At 37.7% G+C, this 26,695-nt stretch overlaps 1 protein-coding gene across 2 annotated transcripts in view; it reads right to left on the bottom strand.

The window, feature by feature from the left end:
- The window catches only part of ASXL2 (ASXL transcriptional regulator 2), a 135,225-nt gene that overhangs the window by 36,422 nt on the left and 72,108 nt on the right, over window positions 1-26,695 (bottom strand). Inside the window, exons 4-6 of one of the 2 annotated variants that reach the window (XM_043604368.1) lie at window positions 22,448-22,556; window positions 18,301-18,451; window positions 684-799 (exon numbers count right to left, since the gene is read on the bottom strand). In XM_043604368.1, coding sequence (XP_043460303.1) covers window positions 684-799; window positions 18,301-18,451; window positions 22,448-22,556 — 376 coding nt within the window. Of the gene's footprint in view, window positions 1-683; window positions 800-18,300; window positions 18,452-22,447; window positions 22,557-26,695 lie in introns of those variants that run through there. The other variant, XM_043604369.1, reaches the window with a different exon arrangement.

The raw sequence follows: 26,695 nt of genomic DNA, 5'->3' as shown, positions 1-26,695 counted from the left end.
AAAAAATTCAACACCTATTCATAATTTAAAACAAACAGGGGCTCCTGGGTGACTCAGTCAGTTGAGTGTCTCAGGTCATGATCTCACCTTCGTTGGGCTCTGTGCTGACAGCTCAGAGCCTAGAGCCTGCTTCAGATTCTGTGTCTCCTTCTCTCTCTGCCTCTTCCCCACTCACACTGTCTCTCTCAAAAATTAACATTAAAACAAACAAACATGCACACAAACAAAAGCTTCTCAGGAAGTTAGGAACATATGAAGAGCTTTTTTTTTTTTTAATTTAAATGTTTATTTATTTGAGAGAGATCCAGGGAGGGGCAGGAAGAGAGAAGGAGAGGGAGAGAATCCCAAGTAGGCTCTGCACCGTCAGCACAGAGCCCAATGAGGGACTCAATCCCACAAACTGTGAGACCATGACCTGAGCCAAAATCAAGAGTCAGACACTCAACCACTGAACCTGCCAGTGCCCCACAAATGAAGAGCTTTTTAAACGTGATAAAAAGACTATCTACCACAAACTTACAACACAGAGGTACATATATTACTAAATCCAGATTGGGAAACTACATGAAATTTTTCCTTAAAAGGACCTAATGTCCTTTCAAGAAACTGTCAATGACTTCCAGAATCATGCATTTTTAATCAAGAACATAATACTTCTGTTAAACACAGACTAGCATGATTACCTGTTTTAGTGCCTTCTTGCTGTGCTTCTGTGATGGAGAAATGACTTTACCTGCTGGAATGGTAGGTGATGGGCAGCCTGACTGGGGAGAGGATGGTTGTGACAGTCTAGACGATACTAGTTGGGGGGAAATGACAATAAAAAAGGTGGTTATCAGAGTTGCTATCAAGCACCATTCCTTCCCCAATCATATGCTGCTACCTGTATTAAGAACTGTGACCAAACACTTTTGGGAAGGATCTTCTTTTTGGAGTTCTACTGCAACAGCCTCCCTTTTCAGTTTATTTCCTCAGAAAGCTCTAATGAAGGATGATAGGACGGGGAAGGGATGGGTGTTAGTATTCACTACTTTTCATTTTTTTATTTTTCAATAGATTGATTGAAGCAGGAAGAATATAAACCATGAGTCATCAAATTAGATAAAACTGAGAAAAGATTCTAGAGCCTGTTGTACAGTATGTGTGTCTTACGGTAAATCTGATGACAACATGATACAGTGGAAGGGCCCTGGGCTGACAGAAAGGGTCCAGTTTTCCCTATTTTAAAATGAAGGCAATAAGGCCATTCCACCTCAAAAACTCTAGAACAGCTTTAATTCTTATATTCCTTCATCTCTTAAATCAATAGTTTCAGGCCCACCAGTCAGTGTGAGAGGGTTGTAGGATACCTCTAATGGCAGCAATGGACGTTTGCACAGGGTATAACCCCTCTCTACTCATCACTACTTGTTTTATACCCCATCAGAGCTGAGCCAAACATCAGTCTTTTATGTGAATGAGGGTTTCCCCTTCAAGAGCCTGTCCTCTTCTAATAAATAGCAATTACAGTTTTAGGTTCCGTAAAGTTCAGCAGTGCATGCGGCTCACGGCGAGAGAGAACGAAATTGCTGATTCAGACCCTTTAATAATAAAATAATAATTGCTGCTGCTCGTGATGACTCTGGAATAGTGTTGACAGAGTGCGTGCTTACTGACACCTTCTCCTTTCCATGGCAGCTGGACTATAAAGGCCTGGATAGCAAAATGGCATCCCATTTAGCTATGGCTAAAGAGCTTTAAGATACCATATAAAGTATGTTGGTAGGTAGCTACCTGATATAAAAGTGCAGAAGCATGACTCATTGGAATACACAAGTTTTGGAAAATAGCATTTCCATGGATTCTCAGATGTCCTAACAAAGGAATACACAATAGATAACATTTCAAGAGGACAAGAGCAGATAATACTAAGAAGGTGACTTGTCAGACTTGGTTATTGGCTTTGCGTTCCACCCTTATGACAGGGTTTATATATGGGAAAGAACTGACATACAGTAAGTGTGATGCTTAAAAAAGCTCACTGTAATCTATCATACAAGAATAAAATTGGGTAGTTCTTGAGATAACTGAGCGGCAAAAAGAAACCACATCCTCAGTCTACTTATGTGGACCAATTTTAAAAAATAACAGCTTTACTGAGATAAAGCCCCATACTGGTTAGCTGTCACCCATTTCCCCTAACTATGCCTCTAATCCCAGGAGGTCAGTAATCTACTTTCTGTCCCTACGCACTTGCCTATTCTAGACATTCCATATAAATGGAATCAAACAATATGTGCTCTTTCATGACTGTTTTTTTCACTTAGCATGTTTTGAAGTTTCATCCATGTCAGAGCATGGATCAATACTTCCCTTTTATCACCAAATAATATGCCATTGTACGCACACACTGCATTTTGTTTAGTCATTAGCTGATGATCACTTGGGTCATTTACGTCTTTGGCCATTCCGAACGATGATGTGAAGAACACTCATCAGCACAATTTCATGTTGGACAGATGTTTTCAATTCTCCTGAGTTCACATCTTAAAGTGGAGTTGCTGGGTCTTACAGCAAGTCTATGGTTAACTTTTGAGGAACTGTCAAAATGTTTTCCAAAACGGCTATGCCATTTTTATAATTCCACAGGAATGTATGAGGGTTCTAATGCTTGTCAACACTTGTTATTGCCTATCTTTTTCATTTGAACCGATGTTTTTAAAGGGACATAATGAAAATAAAGTTAAACACTATTAATATTTGACTATGCTCACTTTCTCGTCAATGGTTTGCAGAAATCTGAAAATACGCATTTCCTTACCTACCTCAAATACTGCCTAAAAATAAACAGAAAACAAAATAATTCCCTTAGAGAATATAAGAATTCCACTTAGCAGCCTGAAAAAGGAACAACAAAAGCTATCCGTATTACCACGGCAAACTGTTTGGACTGTTCCCCCTTAAGGCAAAAGCCCTTTCTAACAAATGAAACCATAAACACGTCTCAAAGCCAGCCAAAATAAATCACGAAAACTTCAGGACCCACCAAGTAAGGAGTATCTCCCAGATTTGACTTATGCCAAGTACTGGTCTCATAACGTCTATGAAACTGTCCTAACTTTCATATATTTAAGGCTCAGAACTACAAACAACAAACAAGATTTAAACACATGCTGAGAAACTTCCCTCTCAGATTGCATTTTAGTGGCTACACTGTCTTCACACACAAGTTTATTAATAAGAACCAAAAGTAAGTATCTTGTGTGTATCTAATAGTGTGCTAGGTTCATGTGAACAGGATTTCACAGAACTACCCTTTAAGGTGGGTCCAAGTCCGCTTTCTATTCCCACCCAAACTCCTCCAATTCTCCCCTCAGAGATAACTAAGTAGTGTATTTGGGTTGGCATCCTTGCTGACCTTTTTCTACACAAAGAAAAAATATGAAAAGATTTTTAAGGACATATATTTATGCAAAAATTTAAATGTACACATTCTTCTGTATATTGTGAGATTAGCTAAATTTTACATATCAGGAAATGTAATGAGTTTGCCAAAAGACTCAGACAGTAAGGGGCATAGCTAAGATCCAAACTGAGCATAGTTTCATTTTTTTATTTTTATTTTTATTTTGAGAGAGAGAAGAAAGTGTGTGTGTGCACAAGCTGGGGAGGGGCAGAGAGAGAGAATCCCAGTGTGTCAGCACAAAGTCCAGTGTGGGGCTCGAACCCACAAACTGTGAGACCATGACATGAGCTGAAACCAAGGGACGCTTCACAGACTGAGCCACCTAGGCGCCCTGCAAACTAGTATTGTTTTCAGAATGAGTGGGTATTTGTTGTGAGCTGAATGGTGGCCACCAAAAAGCTATGTCCTAATCCCCAGAATCTGTGAATGTCACATTATTTGGAAAAAGAGTCTTGGCAGATGGAATTAAGTTAAGGATCTTGAGATGAGATCATCCTGGATTATCTCAGTGTCCTAAATCCAATGACACAGAGGACAGACAGAAAAGAAGGCGATGTGAAGACAGGCAGAGATTGGAGTGATGTGGCCACAAGGCAAGTAAGTCAGCAACCAGTGGAAGCTAAAAAAAATACAAAAAACAGAGTTCTCCCCTAGAGCCTCTGTAGGGAGTGCGGCCCTGCTGATACCTGATTTCAGACTTCAGTTCTCCAGAACTGTGAGAAAATAAATGTTTCAAGGCACCTAGTTTGCGCTAATTTGTTATAGCAATCTCAGAAAAGTAACAGTATGTAAAATGATTTTAAAGTGTCATTGTCAATCCATAGATGTTTATATATTTGAGATGTTTAAATCAAAAACAATCATTGCAAATTTGGCAGACTGTCCCCTTTTGAGTTAGTGTGAGAGCCTGTAAGTTGTAAACCATCTTTAGGACATGGCCTCAGCAGTAACCAACTGCTTCTCCTTTCTATCTAACAAGAAACAGTCCGAGGCAACCTTGCATTTTTTTTCCCCCAACTTGGATCAGCCACTTCTCCAAGGACCACTGATATCTTTCAAATAGGAAATGGTATTAAAAGACCATGTGCTGCACCGAAGGGGGTAATCACTTGCTACAGGGTTACCACTGGTTCTAGGACTTTAATGGTTAGAACAAGAAAGGTCTTTTTTTTTTTTTAATTTTTTTAATGTTTGTTTATTTTTGATAGAGAGAGACAGAGTACAAGTGGAGGAGGGGCAGAGAGAGAGGGAGACAGAGAATCTGAAGCAGGCTCCAGGCTCTGAGCTGGCAGCACAAAGCCCACAGGCCTTAAACTCAGGAGCCATGAGATCATGACCTGAGCCGAAGTTGGGCACTTAACCAACTGAGCCACCCAAGCGCCCCGAAAGTCTTTTTTTTTTTAGAAGGAGAAAAATTCATGCACAGATAACAAATTTTAATTTTATATTACAGGACTGTCACTTAACTTTTCTGATTTTATACTTCTATCACTTCCCTTCTTCCCTGATAACCCTGGTTCCTAATAACATTACTGTAATTATTGTTTTTCTAATATACATCTAGTTGTAAAGAAACTGTACCAATATAATTACTGAAAACAAGACTACTCAAATATGGTTTAAGATGTCTTTGTGTCTGGACTCCTACACCTAAGATAGATCCCAAACAACTTACATATGTCATTATGCCAGAAATTTGACATACACTTCAGTTTGCTTTGTTTCATATTTCTAGAAAGTACACTTTAAAAACTTGTTTTAATTATGTAAAGCAATAAAACAAGTTACTTCCATATAAGCCTAGCTCCCTCCCCTATTACTTTATTACTTCTCTTTCCTTTTAAGAAATGGTTTGTAGGGGCGCCTGGGTGGCGCAGTCGGCTAAGCGTCCGACTTCAGCCAGGTCACGATCTCATGGTCCGTGAGTTCGAGCCCCGCGTCGGGCTCTGGGCTGATGGCTCAGAGCCTGGAGCCTGTTTCCGATTCTGTGTCTCCCTCTCTCTCTGCTCCTCCCCCGTTCATGCTCTGTCTCTCTCTGTCCCAAAAATAAATAAACATTGAAAAAAAAATTAAAAAAAAAAAAAAAAAAAAAAAAAAGAAATGGTTTGTATTAACTATCCTTCCATTTTTGTTTGCTTGTATTTTTGTTTTGGCGAAAACATAGTGTATATATTTTAATACTTTTACTCTTTTTTTTCTAAGCAAAAAAAAAATCTGCACTGTAAGCTGTTCAAAATCTTGATTTTTTTTAACTTAACTAATATATCCTGTGGAACATTCTAGAAGAGAATACAGAGATCTTCCACATTCCTTTTTTAATAGCTACACCGAATTCCACTGTACAGATGTACCATAATTCCTTCAACCAGACTTTGGTGAGTATGTCCGTTCTTTCTTGTCTTTTGCTCTTATTACTACAATGTCTTAATCAGTGGTTCTTTAAGGTATTGTACCAAGAAAAACACCATCAGTAGCAAAAAATCTGTTGTAAATGCAAATTACTAGATCCCAGTGTAGATCTACTGAATCAGAAACTTGGAAGGTAGGGCCCAGGAATCTGTGTCATAATAAAATCTATGTGATTGAGAAGCATTAGTCTTAAGCTATGCTATTTTGTATTGTCGACAGTGTCTGAGGATTGATTCTCAGAGGTGGGTTTGCTAAGTCAACGGATAAAAATATATGCTTCCAGAAACAACACTTTAAAAAGTTTTATTCCTCTCAGGTTTTCCAAGGAGCTCACCCATGTTTTCTCTTTTTAGTACTTGGTTTCATGTTTTACATTGTATCTCTCGTTTGTTTGAAATTTATCATGGAGTATGATGTGAAAAACGAATCCATTTTCGTCGTTTTGGAAAATACAGCTCAAATTCCCTTCTCTATCAGACTTTATCTCCACGGATTCTTTTGTCAGATTCATAATTGGATGTGTCATCTACACACAGAAGCAGCTTTCCCCTTTTTTTGTTGCTCACTGTTCCAACGGCTTTCTCTTGCTTACTTGTGTTGGAATATAAGAACTGAGATACTGGACACCTTGTTCTTGACTTGTTCTAACCTAAGGGCAAGCCACTGGTGTTTCCCCATTAAGATGCTGGTTTTTTTGACTAAGTTATTATGTTAAAATAGTACCCACCAATTCTCAATATTATTGAGTACTGAATTTACACAAAGGCCTTTTCAGCAAGTACAGAGGTAAGATTTTCCATATTAGCTGTATTAATATGATAAAGTATAATGGATTTCCCAGTAATGAATCATACTTACAACCTAAAACCCCATTTTTTAAGGATATATAATTTTTTTTAAGTTTATTTATTTACTTTGAGAGACAGAGCATGTGCACACAGCCAGCGTGTGTGTGCAGGATTTGAACCCACACATCATGAGACCACAACCCGAGCCAAAACCAAGAGTCAACGCTTAACTGACTGAGCCACGCTGGCGCCCCAGGATATGTAATTTTTTTAACATATGGCTGGATTTTGTATGTTAACCTTTAAGATCTTCCCTCAACATTCACAAGACAGCTTTGTACTTTGTGGAAAGTTTTAAAATTTTACTTCGAAAAAGAATCTGGACGACCTTTTTTCCTGCACTGGAATAGTTTTAAAAACACTGGGATTGTTTGATCTTTAAACATAGTCTGTGAACAATGAATTTCTGTTTAAGTATGTGTTCTTTTGAAGGGGAGCTCTTCTATATCCCTCTTTGCATGAAACTTTATTGTTTAGATTTTCTATCTCTACTGGGTTCAACTTTTATGCATCCTGTTTTCCTACAAAATCATCTGACTTCATCTGAGTTCTTAAAGCTTGTGAAAAAGTCTTGTGGTTTAAAATTTTTGTTTTGGTATTTTTTTTTTTAATGCATTTATTTATTTTTTTTTTCTGAAATTTATTGACAAATTGGTTTCCATACAACACCCAGTGCTCATCCCAAAAGGTGCCCTCCTCAATACCCATCACCCACCCTCTCCTCCCTCCCACCCTGTTTTGGTATTTACTTCAATCTGAATTTGTATATGTATATCTTTTCTCTTTTTAAAGGTCAGTGAAGCTGGTCTCTTTTATTCATTTATTTTGAAACTGTTTCTATCATTGTCCCCCTCTCAAATTCAGTAATTTCCATTTTAATTCTTTTGTTCAGCTTTTTATTGCTTTACTTTGTTCTTTTTTTTTTTTTTCTAGCTTTCCTGGTTGTATGTATATCATTTTTATTTATTGATAAGAGGTATTCAATGCCCTGATTTGTTTCCTGGTAACTACTTTGGCTGTAACTCACCCAGATGGCCCTACATTAACTGATTTCTGAATGTTAAACCAGCCTTGTACACTCAGGATAAATCCTATCTGGTGGTGATGTATAATTCCTTTTATAAATCATTGGATTCAATTTGCTAAATATTCTGTTGACGATTTTTGCATCCATGTTCATTAGAGACATTGGTCTGTAGTTTTCTTCTCATGTCTAGTTTTGGTATTAGTGTAATGCTGGACTCACAGAATGAGTTAGGAAGTATTCCCCCTGCCTCTATCCTCTGCAAGAGATCATACAGAATTGGTAGAATTTCTTCCTTAAATGTTTGGTAGAATTCATTAGGGAATCAAAGTGAGCCTGGTCTTTTTTGTTCTGGAAGGTAAGTAATTACTGACTCAATTTCTTTAACAGGCACAGGCCTGTTCAGACAGTCTATTTCTTCTTGTGGGAGTTTTGACAGATTGTGTCTTTCAAGGAACTGATCGATTTCATCTAGGTTATCAAATCTGTGGGCACAAAACTGTTCAGAGTAAAAACAAGAAAAACTGTTCATAGTTCCTTTATTATCCTTTTAAGTCCATGGGATCTTTAATGATGGCCTCTCATGTCTGATATTCATAATTAGCTTTCTTAGCTTTATTGATCTTTTCAAAGAATCAGCTCTTGGTTTCATTGATTCTTTTCTACTAATATTCTGCTTTCAATTTCATTGATTTCTGCTCTAATTCTTAGTATTTCTTTTCTTCTGCTTAGATTTAATTTACATTTTATTTGCTCTTCTTTTTCTGCACTCTTAGAGGCACAGATTACTAATTTGAGATCTTTCTTCTTTCTTTTCTAAACTAAATTTCCCTCTAACCCCCGCTTTCTTCACTGCATACCATGACTTTTGATACATTGTGTTTTCATTCTCATTCAGTTAAAAACATTAAAAATTTCTCTTTTCTTCTTTGACCCATGTGTTATTCAAAAATGTGTTGTTTCTGTTTCTTTTCTTTATTCTTAAAAGTTTTTGTATTTATTTAAGTAATCTCTATATCCCACTGGGGCTCAAACTCACAACCCTGAGGATCAAGAGTTGCATGCTCCTCCAACTGGGCCAGCCAGGTGTCCCTCTATTACTGACTCTTAGTTTAATTTCACTGCTGTCTGAGAGCAGACATTATATCATTCCCATTCCTTTACATCTGTTAAGACGTGTTTTATGGACCAGAAGAAACTATCTTCGTGTCAGTGGGAGAGTCAATCTTCTTAGGGATGTACGGGATGATATTAAAATTAAGAAACTGTATTCATCAAAATAAAGTTTTCAGAAAATAAAAAAGGCCACAAAGGAGAAGTTACTTATAAGATATACATTCAATTAGGTAATATATGAAGAACTAAGGAAAAGATGACCCATGAAAAATTGAAAACACTGGAAAAGGCATTGCACAAAGGAGGCCATCCAAATGATTACTAATGAAAAGGAGTCCAATTCTGTTGGCCATGATGAAAATAGAATTTAAAACCATAAGGGACACTATTACACAGTAACCAAAGTCTAAAATGTAAAAGACTGACCATTGCTGAGCATGTGAAATATTAGTTGAACTCTCATACATTACTGGTATGGCTATAAATTGGTACAAGCACTTTGGAAAACTCTCTGGTAATACACACTACACTTAACTCTGCTCCCAAGTATATACCAAAAGAAATGGCGGGGGGGGGGGGGGGGGGGGGAGACATACACAAAAGCATTCACAATAAAGTTAATAAAATAGGCAAAAACTAGAAATAACCTGATGTTCATCAATGGTAGAATCGATAAATAAATTGAGGTACTGGGAAATATTTATAAAATAGAATACTCTTCAGTTTTAAGAATCTGATGAATAGGGGCACCTGAGTGGCTAAGTCGGTTAAGTGTCTGACTCGATATCAGCTCAGATCATCTCACAGTTCATGAGATCGAGCTCCATGTTGGGCTCTGTGCTGACAGCAAGGAGCCTGCTTGGGATTCTCTCTCTCCCTCTCTCTGTCCCTACTCCCCCCCCAAAATAAATAAACATGAAAGAGAAAAAAATTTTAATGAAAGTATTTTATTTTATTTTATTTTTTAATTTTTTTTTCAACGTTTATTTATTTTTGGGACAGAGAGAGACAGAACATGAAAGGGGGAGGGGCAGAGAGAGAGGGAGACACAGAATCGGAAACAGGCTCCAGGCTCCGAGCCATCAGCCCAGAGCCCGACGCGGGGCTCGAACTCCCGGACCGCGAGATCGTGACCTGGCTGAAGTCGGACGCTTAACCGACTGCGCCACCCAGGCGCCCCAATGAAAATATTTTAAAATAAAAAAAAATTTTTTAAGGAATATGAATAAGATACACAAGAATTTGGATGAAATCTTACAAGAGCACAGAGAGGGCCACTGGGGTGCTGACGCTATTTTGTTCTTTGATCTGGATACTGGTTCATGGTGCTGTCCCATTTGTGAAAATTCAACAAGCTGTACACTTACAATATCTGCACTTTTTTGGATATATATAATCAAAAATTTTAAAACAGGTAAAACTAATCTATATTGACACAAGGGGCAGGAGTTTTTGCGCAGTGGCTAGAGATGGCATAATGTCTCTGCAGTGCTAGTGAAGGATCATTATAGTTAATTATTTACTTATGAAGGTGCAGTTATTTTCCACTCTCATTTCAAAACAAGGGCTTGTTAAAGAAATACAGCATCTCCAACAGTTTCTAAGGTTGACAAATCATTTAAACCACTGCTGTTTAAATGTGGTCCAGCTAAACCATTGCCGTTCAAATACAGGTCTGCTACAAGAGAAATAACAACAGTGAGAATACGCATTTAGACACTTTCATAGAAATCTGACACTGCTGGGCCATTTTTTATGTATTTTACGTAGGTATCGGTGCACAAAGGATAGAGGAGGGGGGAGAGAATGGTCCTTTGTGATGAAAAGTTTGAGAATAAACCAGCTAGCTGAGGAGGGGAGGATGCAGGGTAGGGAGTGTACAGGAAGGGCTTGGGAATAGCGCCCACAGTCACAAAATAAGGAACCAAGATTTCCTAGGGCTATATCCTACAAGATGAACATATTAAGAATAAGACACTGGGGCGCCTGGGTGGCGCAGTCGGTTAAGCGTCTGACTTCAGCCAGGTCACTATCTCGCGGTCTGGGAGTTCGAGCCCCGCGTCGGGCTCTGGGCTGATGGCTCAGAGCCTGGAGCCTGTTTCCGATTCTGTGTCTCCCTCTCTCTCTGCCCCTCCCCCGTTCATGCTCTGTCTCTCTCTGTCCCAAAAATAAATAAACGTTGAAAAAAAAAATTAAAAAAAAAAAAAGAATAAGACACTGTTTGAAAAATAAACATTAAGGCTGCATTTTAACTTCATCAAGCCCCTGCTTATAATCTTTTTAAAAAAACGAATTACATTTATTTCTTGGTAGATAGTATGTGTGCTTGCACATACGATTTTTCAGTGCACAAATTCATGTGAAAGACACATATTTCTTTAGTTCTCAAACCAACACCAAGCAGTGGGAAAGCAAACCTCTGTTATGTTTTTTGCCTTCTCTCCATTCCAACGTTTTCCGGGTTTCATAGATCCCTACTGATTAAGTGCTGGGACACCAGCGTGTTGGCCCAAAGGTCCCACAAGGCCTGAGACATGTTTATAATCCTAATCCTACAAAGTGGCACTTAGAGAAAAATAATCCCTCACACTTCTGTACTACCAGTTATACTTTTAACTTCAAATAAAACCAACTAATGTCACCAATTAATCTCATCGTGAATTAAGGAAATCTACTCAAAACAAATGATTTTCGACAGTAAAATGGAAATAAATTCTTTTAACCTATATACCAGTGAACAGAAATGAATTGAACTAACGTAAATGTAAAGGCCGCTTTTAGGAAACGGACTTGAGCAATGAATGCAGAGCAAGTCAACCCCTTGGCTGAATACGGACATCAGGCAACCCATCTCCAAATATCCACAGGCAGTAACTGACCAAGGGGTACTTACAACCAGGCACAGTTACCAAAAAAGGGAAAATTCCATACATCCCCATACCTCCTCACCTTCCCCCCTTTAAAAACAGCCCCCAACCACTGCCTCAAGTCAGACAGCCTCTCCTCTAGGGTCCTGCCTGCTGCTCCCTTGCAGTGTGTTCAATAAACTCCTATCGCCTAGGTTATGCCTCAGGTGAATTCTTTCAATGCCTATTGCCCCACATTTGGAGGACCCCATCCAATAGGAAGAGACATCACAATAAACACTAGTAAGTAGAAAAAAGATATCAAAGCTAGTATATTTAACTAACTGCGATTTAAATAAAAACTTGAAAGAAAAAAATAATAAAACAGAAAAACTAAGTGGCACCTGGGTGGCTCAGTTGGTTAAGTGTCCAACTCTTTCTTGTCTTCAGATCAAGTCTCACGGTTCGTGGGATTGACCCACAACTGGGCTCTGGCACTGTCAGCAAGGAGCTTGGGATTCTCTCTCCCCTCTCGCTCTCTGCCCCTCTCTCTTGCTCACATGCATGTTCATGCATGTGCACGCACTCTCTTTCTCTCGTTCAAAAACAAACTTTATTAAAAACAGAAATAAAAAAATTTTTTAAAAAGCTAGTATATTAACTCAGATCTTAAATGGACAAAAGGATGAGACCAACAGCAAATGGACTATAAACAAAAATTTCGTTCCTCTTGGTATGTGGCTACAAACATTTGAAAGAGTCAGCAGGGTTGTTATTCTCTGATCCAGAATACCACATTTCTTAATCCTCCTAGTAAATTACTTTATGGGGCGCGCTGGTTGCTCAATCAGTTAAGCGTCGGGCTTCAGCTCAGGTCATGATCTTGTTTCGCAGGTTGGAACACTGCATCAGGCTCTCTCTTGTCAGCACAGAACCCTCTTCTGATCCTCTGTCCCCCTCTCTCTGCCCCTCCCTGCTTGTACTCTCTCTCAAAAGTAACATTAAAAAACATTACTTTAGGGGCACCTGTGTGGCTCAGTCGGTTAGGCGGCCGACTTCAGCTCAGGTCATGATCTCGCGGTCCGTGAGTTCGAGCCCCCCGTTGAGCTCTGTGCTGACAGCTCAGAGCCTGGAGCCTGTTTCAGATTCTGTGTCTCCCTCTCTCTGACCCTCCCTGTTCACGCTCTGTCTCTGCCTGTCTCAAAAATAAATAAAAACGTTAAAAAAATTAAAAAAAAAAACACATTACTTTATGCACACCAATACCCTATAAATAATGGAGACTAGCACTAAATATTAAGTCTGATCCCTACTTCTTTCCCGTACTTTCTTTCCACAAATCCCCTTTTCCACCCCAAACTTTACTTCATCATATGGCTTCCTGAAAACACTGTACACATGCTGCTACTTTCTTGCCTTTATATATGTTTTTTTTTCATAATATATCCTGTATTCCTCAGAGGTTATACCCCCAATGGAAGTAAGTATATTATTCTCGGGGTGCCTGGGTGGCTCAGCAGGTTAAGCATCCGACTCTTGGTTTCAGCTTAAGTCATGATCTCATGGTTTGTGACTCTGAGCCCCTGGTTGGGCTCTGCACTTACAGCTGCAGAGCCTGCTTAAGATTCTCTCTCTTCCTCTTTCTCTCTCTGACTCTCTCCTGCTCATGCTCTCTCTCTCTCTCTCTCTCTGTCTCAAAATAGACATTAAAAAAATTATCCTATAGCTTACATAAGCCGTAGTAACCCAGGTAAAGTTAGCTATTCCCTTCTCTAATGCTGCCATAACATGACACATATAAACACTTGTTACTTATTAAACTAATTTGCTAATTGCTTCTTTTTCTATCCTTCTAGCTACGGATAGGGCCCACACCTTATTCAAATTGGTTTCCCAAATACCTGGCAAATAATACATATGTACTGGAGAATGAATGAGTGTGGCAAGCATTTTAAATAGAGATAATTCTTTCGTTTTATAAATCAACTAATGGCCTAAAGAATACTTCCCAAGTATATCCTGACCTATTGGTACTCCAATGTGGACTGCTCAACAGCTTAAAAGCACTCGTATTTAGAGAACATATTCAGTATCTGATTAGAAACAAAAATGTTTGCTTTCATATAAACACATAGATACAATATTAACAAATTCTGATAAAAAGATCAGCAGTTACTTACTATTTGATTTTTAAAACCCAGCAAACTAGTAGAGAAATGAGTTTTTAAGCTTAAGATTGTTTTCAGAAAACTATTTAAAATAAATTTCAGAACTTGAGGCTCATTAAAGCCAGTTTTACATAGTTTACTCAAGTAGTTTCAGATTGTTGGATAACTGGTACTACTCACTGAGTACGTGTTCAGAAAGTACTACTTTGCAGATATATCACACCACTGAGAATTTTCCATTTCAATGGATGATTATACTGAACAAGATCAAAAGGATACAGACTATCCATGCTAGATGCCTCTGAATTAGAGGCCTTAGCAAATAGACCCTGACTACTTTCTTTTTTCCTGAAGATATTTGATGGGCCCCTCTGAAGCATCAGAAATACTATCAGAGAGGCGCCTGGGTGGCTCAGTCATTAATCATCCGACTTCAGTTCAGGTCATGATCTCATGGTTCATGGGTTCGAGCCCCGTGTCAGGCTCCGTGCTGACAGCTCAGAGCCTGGAGCCTGCTTTGGATTCTGTGTTTCCTTCTCTCTCTGCCCCTCCCCCACTTATGCTCTGTCTCTGTCTGTCAAAAATAAATACATGCCAAAAAAAAATTTTTTTTTTAAGAAATACTATCAGAAATAATGAAGCAGTAACATTACAAGTGAAGCTTAGCTTCCTACAATTGAAGGATTAACAGCTGAAATACTGATAACAACTGAAGTATCCAAACTGTTTTAATTTTCATCAACAGTAATCCTTCTCTTAAGGGAGAGTTCTTTTTTCACAATAGTTTTCTTTTGAGTAGTTTCATTTCTAGAAGTTAACAGACTTTTAGTTTTTTATGTACCCTCTTCCTACTCCAAGTGCAGTCTCCTTCAAACTTGGCAGGGTGTGGCTACAATTAATATTCGAACAATCCCCTAATCAAAGATGGAGAGGATATCTGGGTACGCTACCTATCCAAGTCCTAACAGTGGAGCCATCCTTAATATATGACAGCTAAAACCTCTGACTCAGCCACCAACCACACCAGAGAAGAAAGAAAACATCTCTCTCAAAGCTCTCTCTCTCCACATAAGTTAACTTTGCCCAAAGGAGTTTTTCTCCACAGTGTACTAATTTTTAAAGGAGACATTTCTATAAATAATCATCCTCATTTAGTAAACTTACATGTATAAATGATGTTATAGGGCAGGCAGGTCTTTGGTATTTTAAATAACTCCAAACATAGTATTTGTCAAATTTCTGATTTAAAATACCTCTGCATAAGTGATAAAATTAACATTAGATCATGCCCCTGGGAAGAATTTGTAATTCCTTGTAAGTCAAAAGGTATATCTTACATAATTAATTTTTCTTTTAAGACATTTTAAAAGCAGGCCAAAATTTAACAAAACTTTTTTCTATCAGAAGATAAAAATAATACTTCTATATTTGCTTCATGCTGCAATATTTGTATTTTATTTGGGGGAAAAGACAGAGACTTCACTTAGCTATGATCCTATAAAAAAAAAAAAAAAGCAACAAAAAAGTTGACTCTAATCATTTTTTTCTAGATTTACTCCGCCTTACCTTGGCATGGAATCCCATAAAGCTCTTCTCTGAACATGGTTTCCTGTCTGACAATTAGGAACCAAAGCTATGAACTTCTAAGTTCTTCCACTTTACATGGAAATCAATAAACTAGTTTTAATATTGGACTGAATTTCAAAGTTCTGTTCTCTGTGCCTATTTGGCTGAAAGGTATACCTATTATCAAGAAAGGTTCTATCGATTTTCAACTAGAAGTACCAGTTCTGCTGTCAGAGCTCTTTATTTTTGTACATAAAAGGAAGTGGGTTTTGATACTATCTCAATGTTCTTCCTGTCTTACAATGCATTTGAAATAAAATGATGTCAGATTGAGAGTAACAGCCCTAAATAAGAAAACAGAATAGGCACAATTACTTTGCTTTCCCTTTATTAATAACTGTAACTGATTTAAAACTGCTCTGCTGCATGTTGCTACTAGCACTGCTAACTACAAGTTTTCCACTTTCATTTGCACTGGACTACAAAAACATTCCCGGATTATATAATATACACCTAAAAATTTACCTATCTAAGCCATATGCCATATGTACGACCCATGAATGAGAGAAGCACTTTCTATGAGAAATGAAATCATTCTTCGTTACTGGTAGCTCAGCAAAGAGTAAACATGAATTCTACATGACATCATGCGCCCCTCTTATCTTTATCTTCCAAACACCATTTAGCCCATTCTACTCTTAGTTTACTGAACTTCCTATAATGAGAAAAGAGCTTTACAGAACATCTCATCTTAACGTAAACTGAGGATAAATACTCAATAATGTGATCATTTCTAGAAAAGCAATGAATACAAAGGCAGTTCAATAACAATTTATTTAGATCACAATTCTGAATTTGCTACTACTTCCCTGTTAAATATCTTCTATTACTATGCCAAGTATAGCACAAGGTTATGCTATTTTAGATCTATTAACCTATTAACAACGGGATTCTATCGCTATTTCTTTAACGTTTATTTATTTTTGAGACAGAGAGAGACAGAGCATGAACGGGGGAGGGTCAGAGAGAGGGAGACACAGAATCTGAAACAGGCTCCAGGCTCTGAGCTGTCAGCACAGGGCCCGACGCGGGGCTCGAACTCAGACCGCGAAATCGTGACCTGAGCCGAAGTCGTTCGCTCAACCGACTGAGCCACCCAGGCGCCCCTCCTCTTAATTTCTTAGAGATAGGCTTTACCAAACATGTAACAGCCCCTACTCACAACAGCTACTGCTGTATATGTGGCTATTGAAAAGGAGAGACCTCCAAGACCATGATTTTCTTCCCAAATTCACTAGTCTGACCAACGTTGTTACTGATTTCTGTTTCCAGCCATATCTAGAAATTATGAATCTTGCTAACTGCTTCTCTTGCTTAATGACTTGGCTTGGTTCCTAATCTTAGAACAACAATTTCCAAACTTAAAAGTTTAAACTGGGGACAAGCAGGAGATATAGACCCCTTACCACTTTTGGCTACACCCTCCCAAAAAAAGATCCTTAGTGGAATCTAAGGAATGTAAAGCCATGGACCACACCTCCTTTCACTACTGACAGGGTGTGTGTATACACACACACACACACACACACACACACACACACACAAGAATAATTACCACAGGTACTAGCTTTATTTGACTTTATACCATTTGTTCCTAGTATCTGAGGTCTAGGTTGCTCTCTTAAGTGGTTGTGATCTTAAAGCTAAAATCCTGATTACAAAATGTGCCCAAATTGCATGTGTGGTAGCTTTACCAGAGGACACAAATGATGCCACCAATCATCTCAGTTCTCTCCAGGAGTAGCACATGCATGAATGCAGTGATGGTAATGAATCAGACTGCTTTTCTCATACAGTTCCACATCAATAGTTCCAAAGGCACCTAAAATTAATGAATCCAGGATTCCTACATATATAACTCTCGTTTCTAGATCCAAAGAGAGCTGACCTATAACACAAACCTAAGAGGATATCCAAGCTAGGGACACTCCCGGATGTCTATTTTGTTCTGGAATATCCCTATATCAGTCCTTGTAAAGAAACCACCATGATTTGGCTTAAAATCTGCCCTGCATGTACAGCTGAATTTATGAATACTGAGGTGAAAACAATTTGCCCTCTTTAAGAAGACTCTGACAAGAAGCTACAGATAATCGGCAAGAATAGATAAATAAAATGCATCCTTAAGTGGAAAATCCATCTCAGGTAAGTTGTAGCAACAAAGACACTATTCCCTAAAAAAAGTTTTTTGGATAAGCTATGAAGCAGACACCAAGCAGGAAAGAGCAAAGACCATCAGACTAAATTTAGGCTTTGCTAGCAGAAATGAAAAGCATTCTTTTCCTAGTAAGCATATAGCTCTTAGAGCAAAAAATGCTCAAATTTTAGAAGAGAAGATTAAAAAGACAAGAAAAAAAATTAGAACAGTCTTTAAAAAAAAAAAAAAAAAGGCTATGGCTGACCAAGAACTGAAAATAAATCCAGATAAAACCTAGAGCTATATATGGAAACCAATTTGACAATAAATTTCATATACTGAAAACAATAAAAATAAAAAATAAATAAATAAACCTAGAGCTATGTTGTCCAACCGATAGCCACTAGCCACATGTGGCTATTTAAGTTAAAAAAGAATAAAAATTCAGTTCCCAAACTGCCATATTTGAAGGGCTCAATAGACACATGTAGCTACTGGCTATGTTGGGTTGGACCTCCATAGACACAGGGCATTTCCATCACTTCAAGAAATTCAACTGGACGGTACCGATCTACAGGGAAAGGGAAAGAGACAGACTGTCCTAGGGTCTGAAAAAAGAGGAGCTAACAAGGGCATTTGTCCTATAGCATTCAGTACTTTATTGAGATCAGGTGGATTTACCTTTCCTTTTCCACCTGCTCTTTTTTCCCTCCTTGTTGCTGCCACCATCACTGCTGCTGCTGCTGTTCTCAGAACTCTGGGAATCTGACTGACCATCACTGCTTTCTTCTGAACCTTCTGATAGCTCTTTCACCCCATCCGGCACATCTTTCTGAAAATGTAGGCATCCAATTAGGATTAATCATTACCATTTCAGCAAATAGGAATTAAATTTCTGATATGCATTGTTTGCAACTTAACTGTGCTGATTAATTTTTAGTATTATAGGATTCAGTAGCAGAACCAGCAATATTTTCTGAATTCCTGTCATCTCTCTTCTTTGGGTCAATTTAGCTAATGTTTCCATCTACATCCAAAGATAAAAATTATACATGACAATCATATGCAAGCACAATACAGAGGCTCAAATTAGACAAAAACTGGAAATATATTAAGTCCAAGTAAATGAGGAAATGTTCAGAATAAAACAAGTATATAATAAAAATTTTGTAAAAGGTAGATATATTCATCATCCATATATATATATATACATACATATATATATATATATATATATATATACACACACACACATTATTTGCATGTATGTACCATTATGTATTATGAATTCAGTTGAGTCTGGTTAGGAACAGATACTGTATTATTTGAATCTGATTCCTACATATTGGTTAATAAGTAGCAAGAGTCAAATATAAAAGAAATTAAAATTTTTTTTTGTATTTTTAAGTAATCTTAAAACATGGGGCTCAAACTTACAACCCCAAGATCAAGAATCACGTGCTCTACCAGAATGCCCTACCAACTGAGCCAGCCAGGCACCGCAAAAGGAATAATTTTTTTTAAACACTTGGGCGCCTGGGTGGCTCAGTCGGTTGAGCGTCTGACTTCGGCTCGGGTCATGATCTCACAGCTCGTGAGTTCAAGCCCCGCGTCGGGTTCTGTGCTGACAGCTCAGAGCCTGGAGCCTGCTTCTGTTTCTGTGTCTCCCTCTCTCTCTGCCCCTAACCCACTCACATTCTGTCTCTGTCTCTGTCAAAAATAAATAAACATTAAAAAAAAAATTTAAAAAAAAACAACTCCTGAGAATCTTTGGTTTCTACGTTGGATAGTGAGATTGCTAATCAGAAAGGATAACCTGTGTCAGCACAGTATATGAGAAATATAACAGTATATGCTGCAAGATCAAGAACTTGGAAATAAAAACTTTCTGGGTTTGAATTCTGGCTTTATCTTCTAATTATGCAGCTTTGGCCAAAGTCTTAACCTCATATGCTTCAGTTTACCTGTCTATACCATGGGGATAATAGTACCTACCTTAAAAGATTATTCAGAAATTAAATGAGTTAAATGTAAAATGCTTACAATAGTGCCTGGCATATAATAAGAGCTTAATAAATATTAACTACTATATATGTATATAGTATATAAAAATATACACACATAAATATACATATTAATGTTATTTCTAAGGTATGAAACTATGGATGGTTCTTTTTTCCTCTCAATGTATTTTTTTTATTTTCCCACATAATTAATTTTTATAATCAGATAAAAAATAATTCTGACATGTAACCCTCCTACCTACAACTGGCACTCAAAACATTACAGCCAAGATAATAACCTCTGATCTAGTAAGGAACTGATACTTCCCACTTATGTTTATATCCTAGTGCCATTTCTAAGTCATTTCTTATGTTATATACTTTCTTAAAATACACACCCTATATTTTTGTATTCTTTCCTTCAAAATGCAGGACTTTTACAGTTAGTTGCCAGCCAGACCTCCTGACCTGTAGGTTCAACAAGTATTTTAAGTACAAACATAATGCTTCTTAAACTTAAACTTGTGACCCTTTCAGGATCAGCTGGTCAACTGTGCACGCCCCAAATCTCAGAATCATTTCACCTCATCATTACCAACTCCATATAGTATACATTTTATTTCTGTAATGTCCCTCGCCTCTATCTCTTTTACCACTCTCATGGTTCAGGCCAATTATCTCTTGCAAACAATCCCTGCTTTACCCTTAAATCTATCCTACTTGAATTATCTTCCTAACAGATTTGATCATGCTATTTTCCTGAAAAACCTCTGCCATCTCCTCAGCTATCTCTCTTTTTTTCTCTCTCAAACTGCTAAGTCAGGTCTTCAAAAGCCTCCAAAGTTGGATCTTTACCTCATGTTAACCCCATCCCAACCCGTTACCACACTAGCCCACACACAGATTATGGTAACCAGTCTAATTTACTCTATTTTCAAATCCATTCTGAATCTTTCTATCTGTGCCTTTACTTAAGCTATTTCCTTATCCTTGGAAGGCCCCCTCCCATTACTTATTTGTAAAAGTTTATCTCAAATCTTACAAGTTAAAAAAAAAGAAAAGCTTCCTAGATCCTTTTATTCAAAATTAATCTTTATTTCTCTACATGATCATGAGGACTTATAGTATAGTACTTTATATCACAGTACATTTTGTCAGTATGCAATTGCTTAATAACTATGTGAGAGTCGAGAGATCAGCATCCAGTTTCTTCTTTATGACCTCCACAGTGCTCAGCATAGAGTAGGCATTTAATTAATGTTATTAACAATATGGAAGGTCTAGAACAACTAACACTTAAAAGAAACACAAAAAGCTCCCTGTGGGAGTAGAGTCCCTAATCACAGAAGTTTAACAAAGTGTATAAAAAGGAGGTTTTATAGGTAAATTAGAACTTTCTAATGTTAGTGGGCTACACAAAACCACTGAACATAGTGATGACTACAGCGCAAAGCTGAAAAGAGGGGACAGAGTCCCACGTACACATGGATAACAGTCAGTGCATGCCAAGCATTAATTCTCCTCCTGCTGATAATTTCCTCTGGCATACAACCCCTTTCCTGAATTCGTCTGGCAGAGGGCTTACCCTCAACCTCACATCAAAAGTAGTCTGGGGCATCAGCCCGGAGTCTACTTCAAATCCTCTGTCCCCCTCTCTCTCTGCTCCTCCTTTGCTCATACTTTCTCAAAAATAAGTAAACATTTAAAAAAAAACAGAGAGAGTGATCATGAACTTGTGTACAGCCAATCAGAAGCCTCAGTGCATTCATTATTCAAGTATAGACACATGGGCCAAACCAAACCAATTAAACCAAATCAAAACCAACTGGAGGGCTCCCACTTCAGACTCAAGGCTCTTTTCTCTCCAGACTTACAGCCTGCAGATTTGGGGTGGACAGTGAAGTCATGTACAATAGGAGAGAGCCTGCCTGAGAATGAAGCCAAAAGAAGGACAGAGACCAATCCCCGATGACATCATTTGAGCTCCTGGATCCAGGCTGAGTTTCCTCAGAATTTATAGTTAAATAGTAAACTCTCTGTTTTAATCAAACTCCTTTAAATTGGTTTTCCTGTTTGTCACTGAAGGGACCTCAGTGCCAGAATCAGAAATCAGCAAGACTATTAGGATAAAAAAGAACAAAGACTCAGTCAGGAATCCAGTCAGATCTGGGTCCATATTCCGGTTCTTATCCTACCTGGCCAACACTAAGCAAGAACTTTGGCTTTTTCTCCATTACAAAAGGAGAACTGCAGCTCTGAATTTAATGGAGAATAAAGTCACAAAGTAATATAAAGCATCCAGGCTACAAGAATAAAATCACAAAGTAATATAAAGCATCAAGGCGGTAGCTCCAAGATAACACTCATTATTCAAATGTTGGGAGGTCCCTTAAAAAGTCACTGGAAGGGGCGCCTGGCTGGCGCAGTCGGTTAAGTGTCCGACTTCAGCCAGGTCACGATCTCGCGGTCCGTGAGTTCGAGCCCCATGTCGGGCTCTGGGCTGATGGCTCAGAGCCTGGAGCCTGTTTCCGATTCTGTGTCTCCCTCTCTCTCTGCCCCTCCCCCGTTCATGCTCTGTCTCTCTCTGTCCCAAAAATAAATAAACATTGAAAACAAAATTAAAAAAAAAAAAAAAGTCACTGGAAGTCATTTTCAGTTCATCCTTTCAAGATAGCATTATAATAAAGAATAAAAAATAAAATTACTTTTCTGGTCTACCTACAGATGGTTACAGATTAGTAAAAAAACTGTGCAGGACACAGAGTTGAACATATTACCTCTTCCCGATTTTAGTTTTTAAGTGACGTCCTAACAAAAATATTTACCTTCAAAGTATATACGCCCATTCTACCTGGAACCTTATAGAAGATGCCCTCTTCACCTCGGGAGTTTGTGTGCAACATTGCATTCAGGCATGCAAGAGGGGAAGTCCCACTGCAAAGGAAAAATAAAAAAAAGAACAAGAGGAACACAATGATTAGTTTCTGTCTCTGAGTATCCTACATGACACTGACTTAAGATAAAACTAACTGATCAACATCATTTCACATAAACACATTTTATAAACTATAAACACATTTTATAAACTATAATATCAACCTACAGAAAGGATGCCATGGAGAAATGGATGTAAAATTTATCCCCGTGTACCTAAAGAAAAATTAATTCTTTAATTTTCTTCATCCTGATGCAGTAGCTAACATGCAAGAGAACATGTACCTCACAGGAGTTATTACAAATATATTTTACAAATATTGTAATTCACTTACAATTTTGTCAATTTATACCTCCATAAAGCTAAAATTAAAAAAGAAAGAAAGAAAGAAAGAAAGAAAGAAAGAAAGAAAGAAAGAAAGAAAGAAAGAAAAAAGGGAGCACCTGGGTGGCTCAGCTGGTTAAGGTCCAACTTTGGCTCAGATCATGATCTCACGGTTCGTGAGTTCGAGCCCTGCATCAGGCTCTGTGCTGACAATTCGAAGCCTGGAGCCTGCTTCGGATTCTGTGTCTCCTTCTCTCTCTGCCCCCTCCCTGCTCACACTGTCTGTCTGTCTGTCTCTCTCTCTCAAGAATAAAACATTAAAAAAAATAAATAAAAATTAAGAAAGGAAAAAAAAAAGATTCTCCTTCATTTAGCAGAAGTTTTCACAAGCTTTACATGTCCAGAAGTAAAATGGGGGGGGGGGGGGGGGCAGAACACAAACAATATTAATAAAAAACATATATATCTATCTCCATGCACACTGATGCAACAGACTGAATCTGAGGTGTGAAAGAACACATTTGTATGGTCTCATATTTATTTTTTACATTTTTATTGATATAATTGACATATATTACTCATATTAGTTTCAAGTGTACGACACAGTGATGCCATATATATATATATATATATATATATATATATATATATAAAATGCAATAGTCTCTTGTACTTAGATCTATTATAAGATCACTTAAACAGGTAAAGTAGGCTTTAGAACATTTATCTTCTTTGTAGCACCTTGGTTAAATGTTTACTAATTTCAATATACATTCACCAAACCTCTAGAGCTTTGGGTATATAATAGATTATCTGTAAAAAAATATAAATATAATACTTTCCTTTCTGTTACCACATTTCATTTTCCTATCTTTTTGTACTTATCTAACAAATAGCAATATAATAGATGTGTGACATCCTTAATTTAAAAAGGTTTTTTTCCTCCTAATACCTGAGCTTATTTGTACATTTCCAGCTGTTCTCTTAATTCTCTGTTGGTACCACTCAAAAACCCAAATAAGCCTAATAGAAGAGGCTGCTAGGTATCTTGGATATACCTAAAGAGTTGTCTATGGGGGAGAGAAGGACCATGGGTCCACTGTCTTCTGGTAGTTATGAAAGTGTTGAGGGTCAAAAACTGTTAAGAAGATGGAGGGCAACCAACAAAATTAAAAAAAAAAAAAAATTTTTTTTTCCTGAAGAAAGTGTTGAGACTCTCCAGGTTGATTTTCATGGTTATGTTTACATAATTTGGAACTTCCATCTTAAAAACACACATACTGCAGGGCAACTGGGTGACTCAGTTGGTTAAATATACAACTCTTATCTCAGAGTTGTGAGTACAAAGTTCCACGTTGGAGCCTACTTAAAACACACACACACACACACACACACACACACACACACACACACACACACTTCAATTCTAGTCAGAACTCCTAAGTTTATATCACATAAATATATAAGAAATTTCTGGGTGGGGCACCTGGGCGGGTGGCTCAGTCAGTTAAGCGACCATGATTTTGGCTCAGGTCATGATCTCATGATCTTAGGCCCCAAGTCGAGCTGTGTATTGACAGCCTAGAATCTGCTTGGAATTCTCTCTCTCCCTCTCTTTCTAACCCTCCCCTACTTGTGCTCGTGCTCTCTCTCACTCTCTCTCTCAAAAAAATAAATAAACTTAAAAAAAATCTCTGGGCAAAAAATGATGGGAGACTTAAAAGATATTAAAATGTACTGTATGCTATGATTATTGAAGTAATATGTTTCCAAGACAAAATAAATAGGCAAATTAACACTCTAGACTGTTGTTAAAACAAAATACAGAAACAGCTAATAAATGTAAAAAGTGAGATTTTTGTTAACTGTACAATTCTGTACCTATCTGTATGATCTGTGTAGTAGGAAGGAGACAGGCTCATGACATGGTCACCTGTGGTTTGACTACCTAGCATCTATCTATTCCCTTTTCTGAAGACAATACCTAAAATTTCCCATGGAACATTATTCCTCTCCCACTCTCACACATGTGGTTGAGACAGATTCAACCCCCTGTGCATCACAGGTGTAAATTCAAACTGTTAAACCATGATTCCTGGTTGAAAAAAGCCAGTCAGTTGAAAAAGCACCCCCATTCCCCACCCCCACAGTAACAGATTCAGGAACAGACACATGACTTAATCAGGGGCAACAATCCTAGGAGCTATTTACTTGGGCATTTAAGAAAAGAAACTCCTTCTCTTCCCCTTAGCAGTAAGATGAAGTAATGCCTAAACCTTTCAATCATGTGACCATGAGGAAAGTATCTGGATTTGGGGTAAACAACACATAGGACAGACAAAGGAAGGGTTGGATAAGGATTATAGGGAAAAATACAACACCCAAAAAGGCACTGAATTGACGAAAGAAAAAAAAGGAAAACAGCAATAATTTTAGCAATGTTACTTTTGCAGTTCTATCAAGCCTTGCCTTAAGCCGATCCTACCTTTGGAACTGCTGAGATTTTAAGTCAAAAGCAACCAAAAGAATTGTAAATAAAATAGTTTATGTTAAGTAGTGCTGGCATAGCATGTTATTCATCTGGGGAAAATAATTTTCACAGTATATGCACAACATTCCAAATGGATTAAAGGCCAAACTGTAAAAAAATAGGAGATTATTAAAAGGAAAATAGTGTATCACTGCAAGATAGATAAACCTTTCTAAATAAGAGAGAAAAACCTAAAAACCACAAAAGAGAAACAATAATTAAATAAAAATAAACATCTCTATGTAGGAAAAAAAATAAGATCAACCAAACTGTAGACAGTGTATGAAGCTGAAAGGAGTAACTGTGAAACAAATGGCAGACAAAATAATGAAGAGTCCTACAAGAGCTGCTTTTAGGAAAACACAAACAACTAATTTAAAAAAGTGGATAAAGAGGGAGCCTGGGTGGTGCCATTGGTTAAGCATCCAACTCTTGATCTCAGCTCAGGTACAGTTTGTAGGTTCGAGCCCCACATTGGGCTCTGCACTGATGGTGCGGAGCCTGCTTGGGATTCTCTCTTTCTCTCTGCCCCTACCCAGCTTGTGCTCTCTCTTTCTCTCTCAAAATAAATAAATAACTTAAAAAAATTTTTTTTAAGTGGATAAAGGATATGAATAAGTGATCATAAAACATGTATGTAAATGGCCTATAGAACACTTAAAAGGAAGCCCAAACTTCTTAGTGATCAAAGGGGAAAAAATTAAATCAAGATACCGCTGATTAGACTGGAAATCAAATGAATCCACATCTTAGTTAACAGTATTGTGCTAACATCAATTTCCTGGTTTTGATGTTGCACTATGTTACCACTGGAGGAAGCTGGGTGAGGTATACATGGGATTACTTTCCCAGTTTCCTGGGAGTCTATAATTACTTTAAAATAAAAAACAAAAAATCAAATGAATTGATAAAATCCATTGCTGATAAGGTTATGGGCAAATGAGTACTCTTAAAAGATTGTTGGCAGAGCTAAAAATTACCACCTTTCCCATCCCTTCTCAGTTCTATCTTAGGGAAGTAACATGGAAATTTCCATTGAAATGAAAAAAAAAAAAAAATTAGGGCCCACTGATACAATAATCCCACTTGTATCCATCCCATAAAAATAAGGCCACAAGGACTTACGGCCATATATAGGAGGATTATATCCAGCATTGTTAAAAGTTTCAAAGCACTGAAAATGGCTTAAAGTTCATTAATAAGCAAATGGTTGGCCATGTATTAGTACAGTAACCAACAAGACATCAATCAGTAACAACTACATTAATAGGGCGTCTGGTTGGC

The sequence above is a fragment of the Prionailurus bengalensis genome, chromosome A3 (assembly GCF_016509475.1).
Source record: "Prionailurus bengalensis isolate Pbe53 chromosome A3, Fcat_Pben_1.1_paternal_pri, whole genome shotgun sequence".
In the NCBI taxonomy this organism is placed as follows: domain Eukaryota; kingdom Metazoa; phylum Chordata; class Mammalia; order Carnivora; family Felidae; genus Prionailurus; species Prionailurus bengalensis.
The sequence above is the reverse complement of the archived record's forward strand: the minus strand, read 5'-3'. Positions and strand labels throughout refer to the sequence as shown.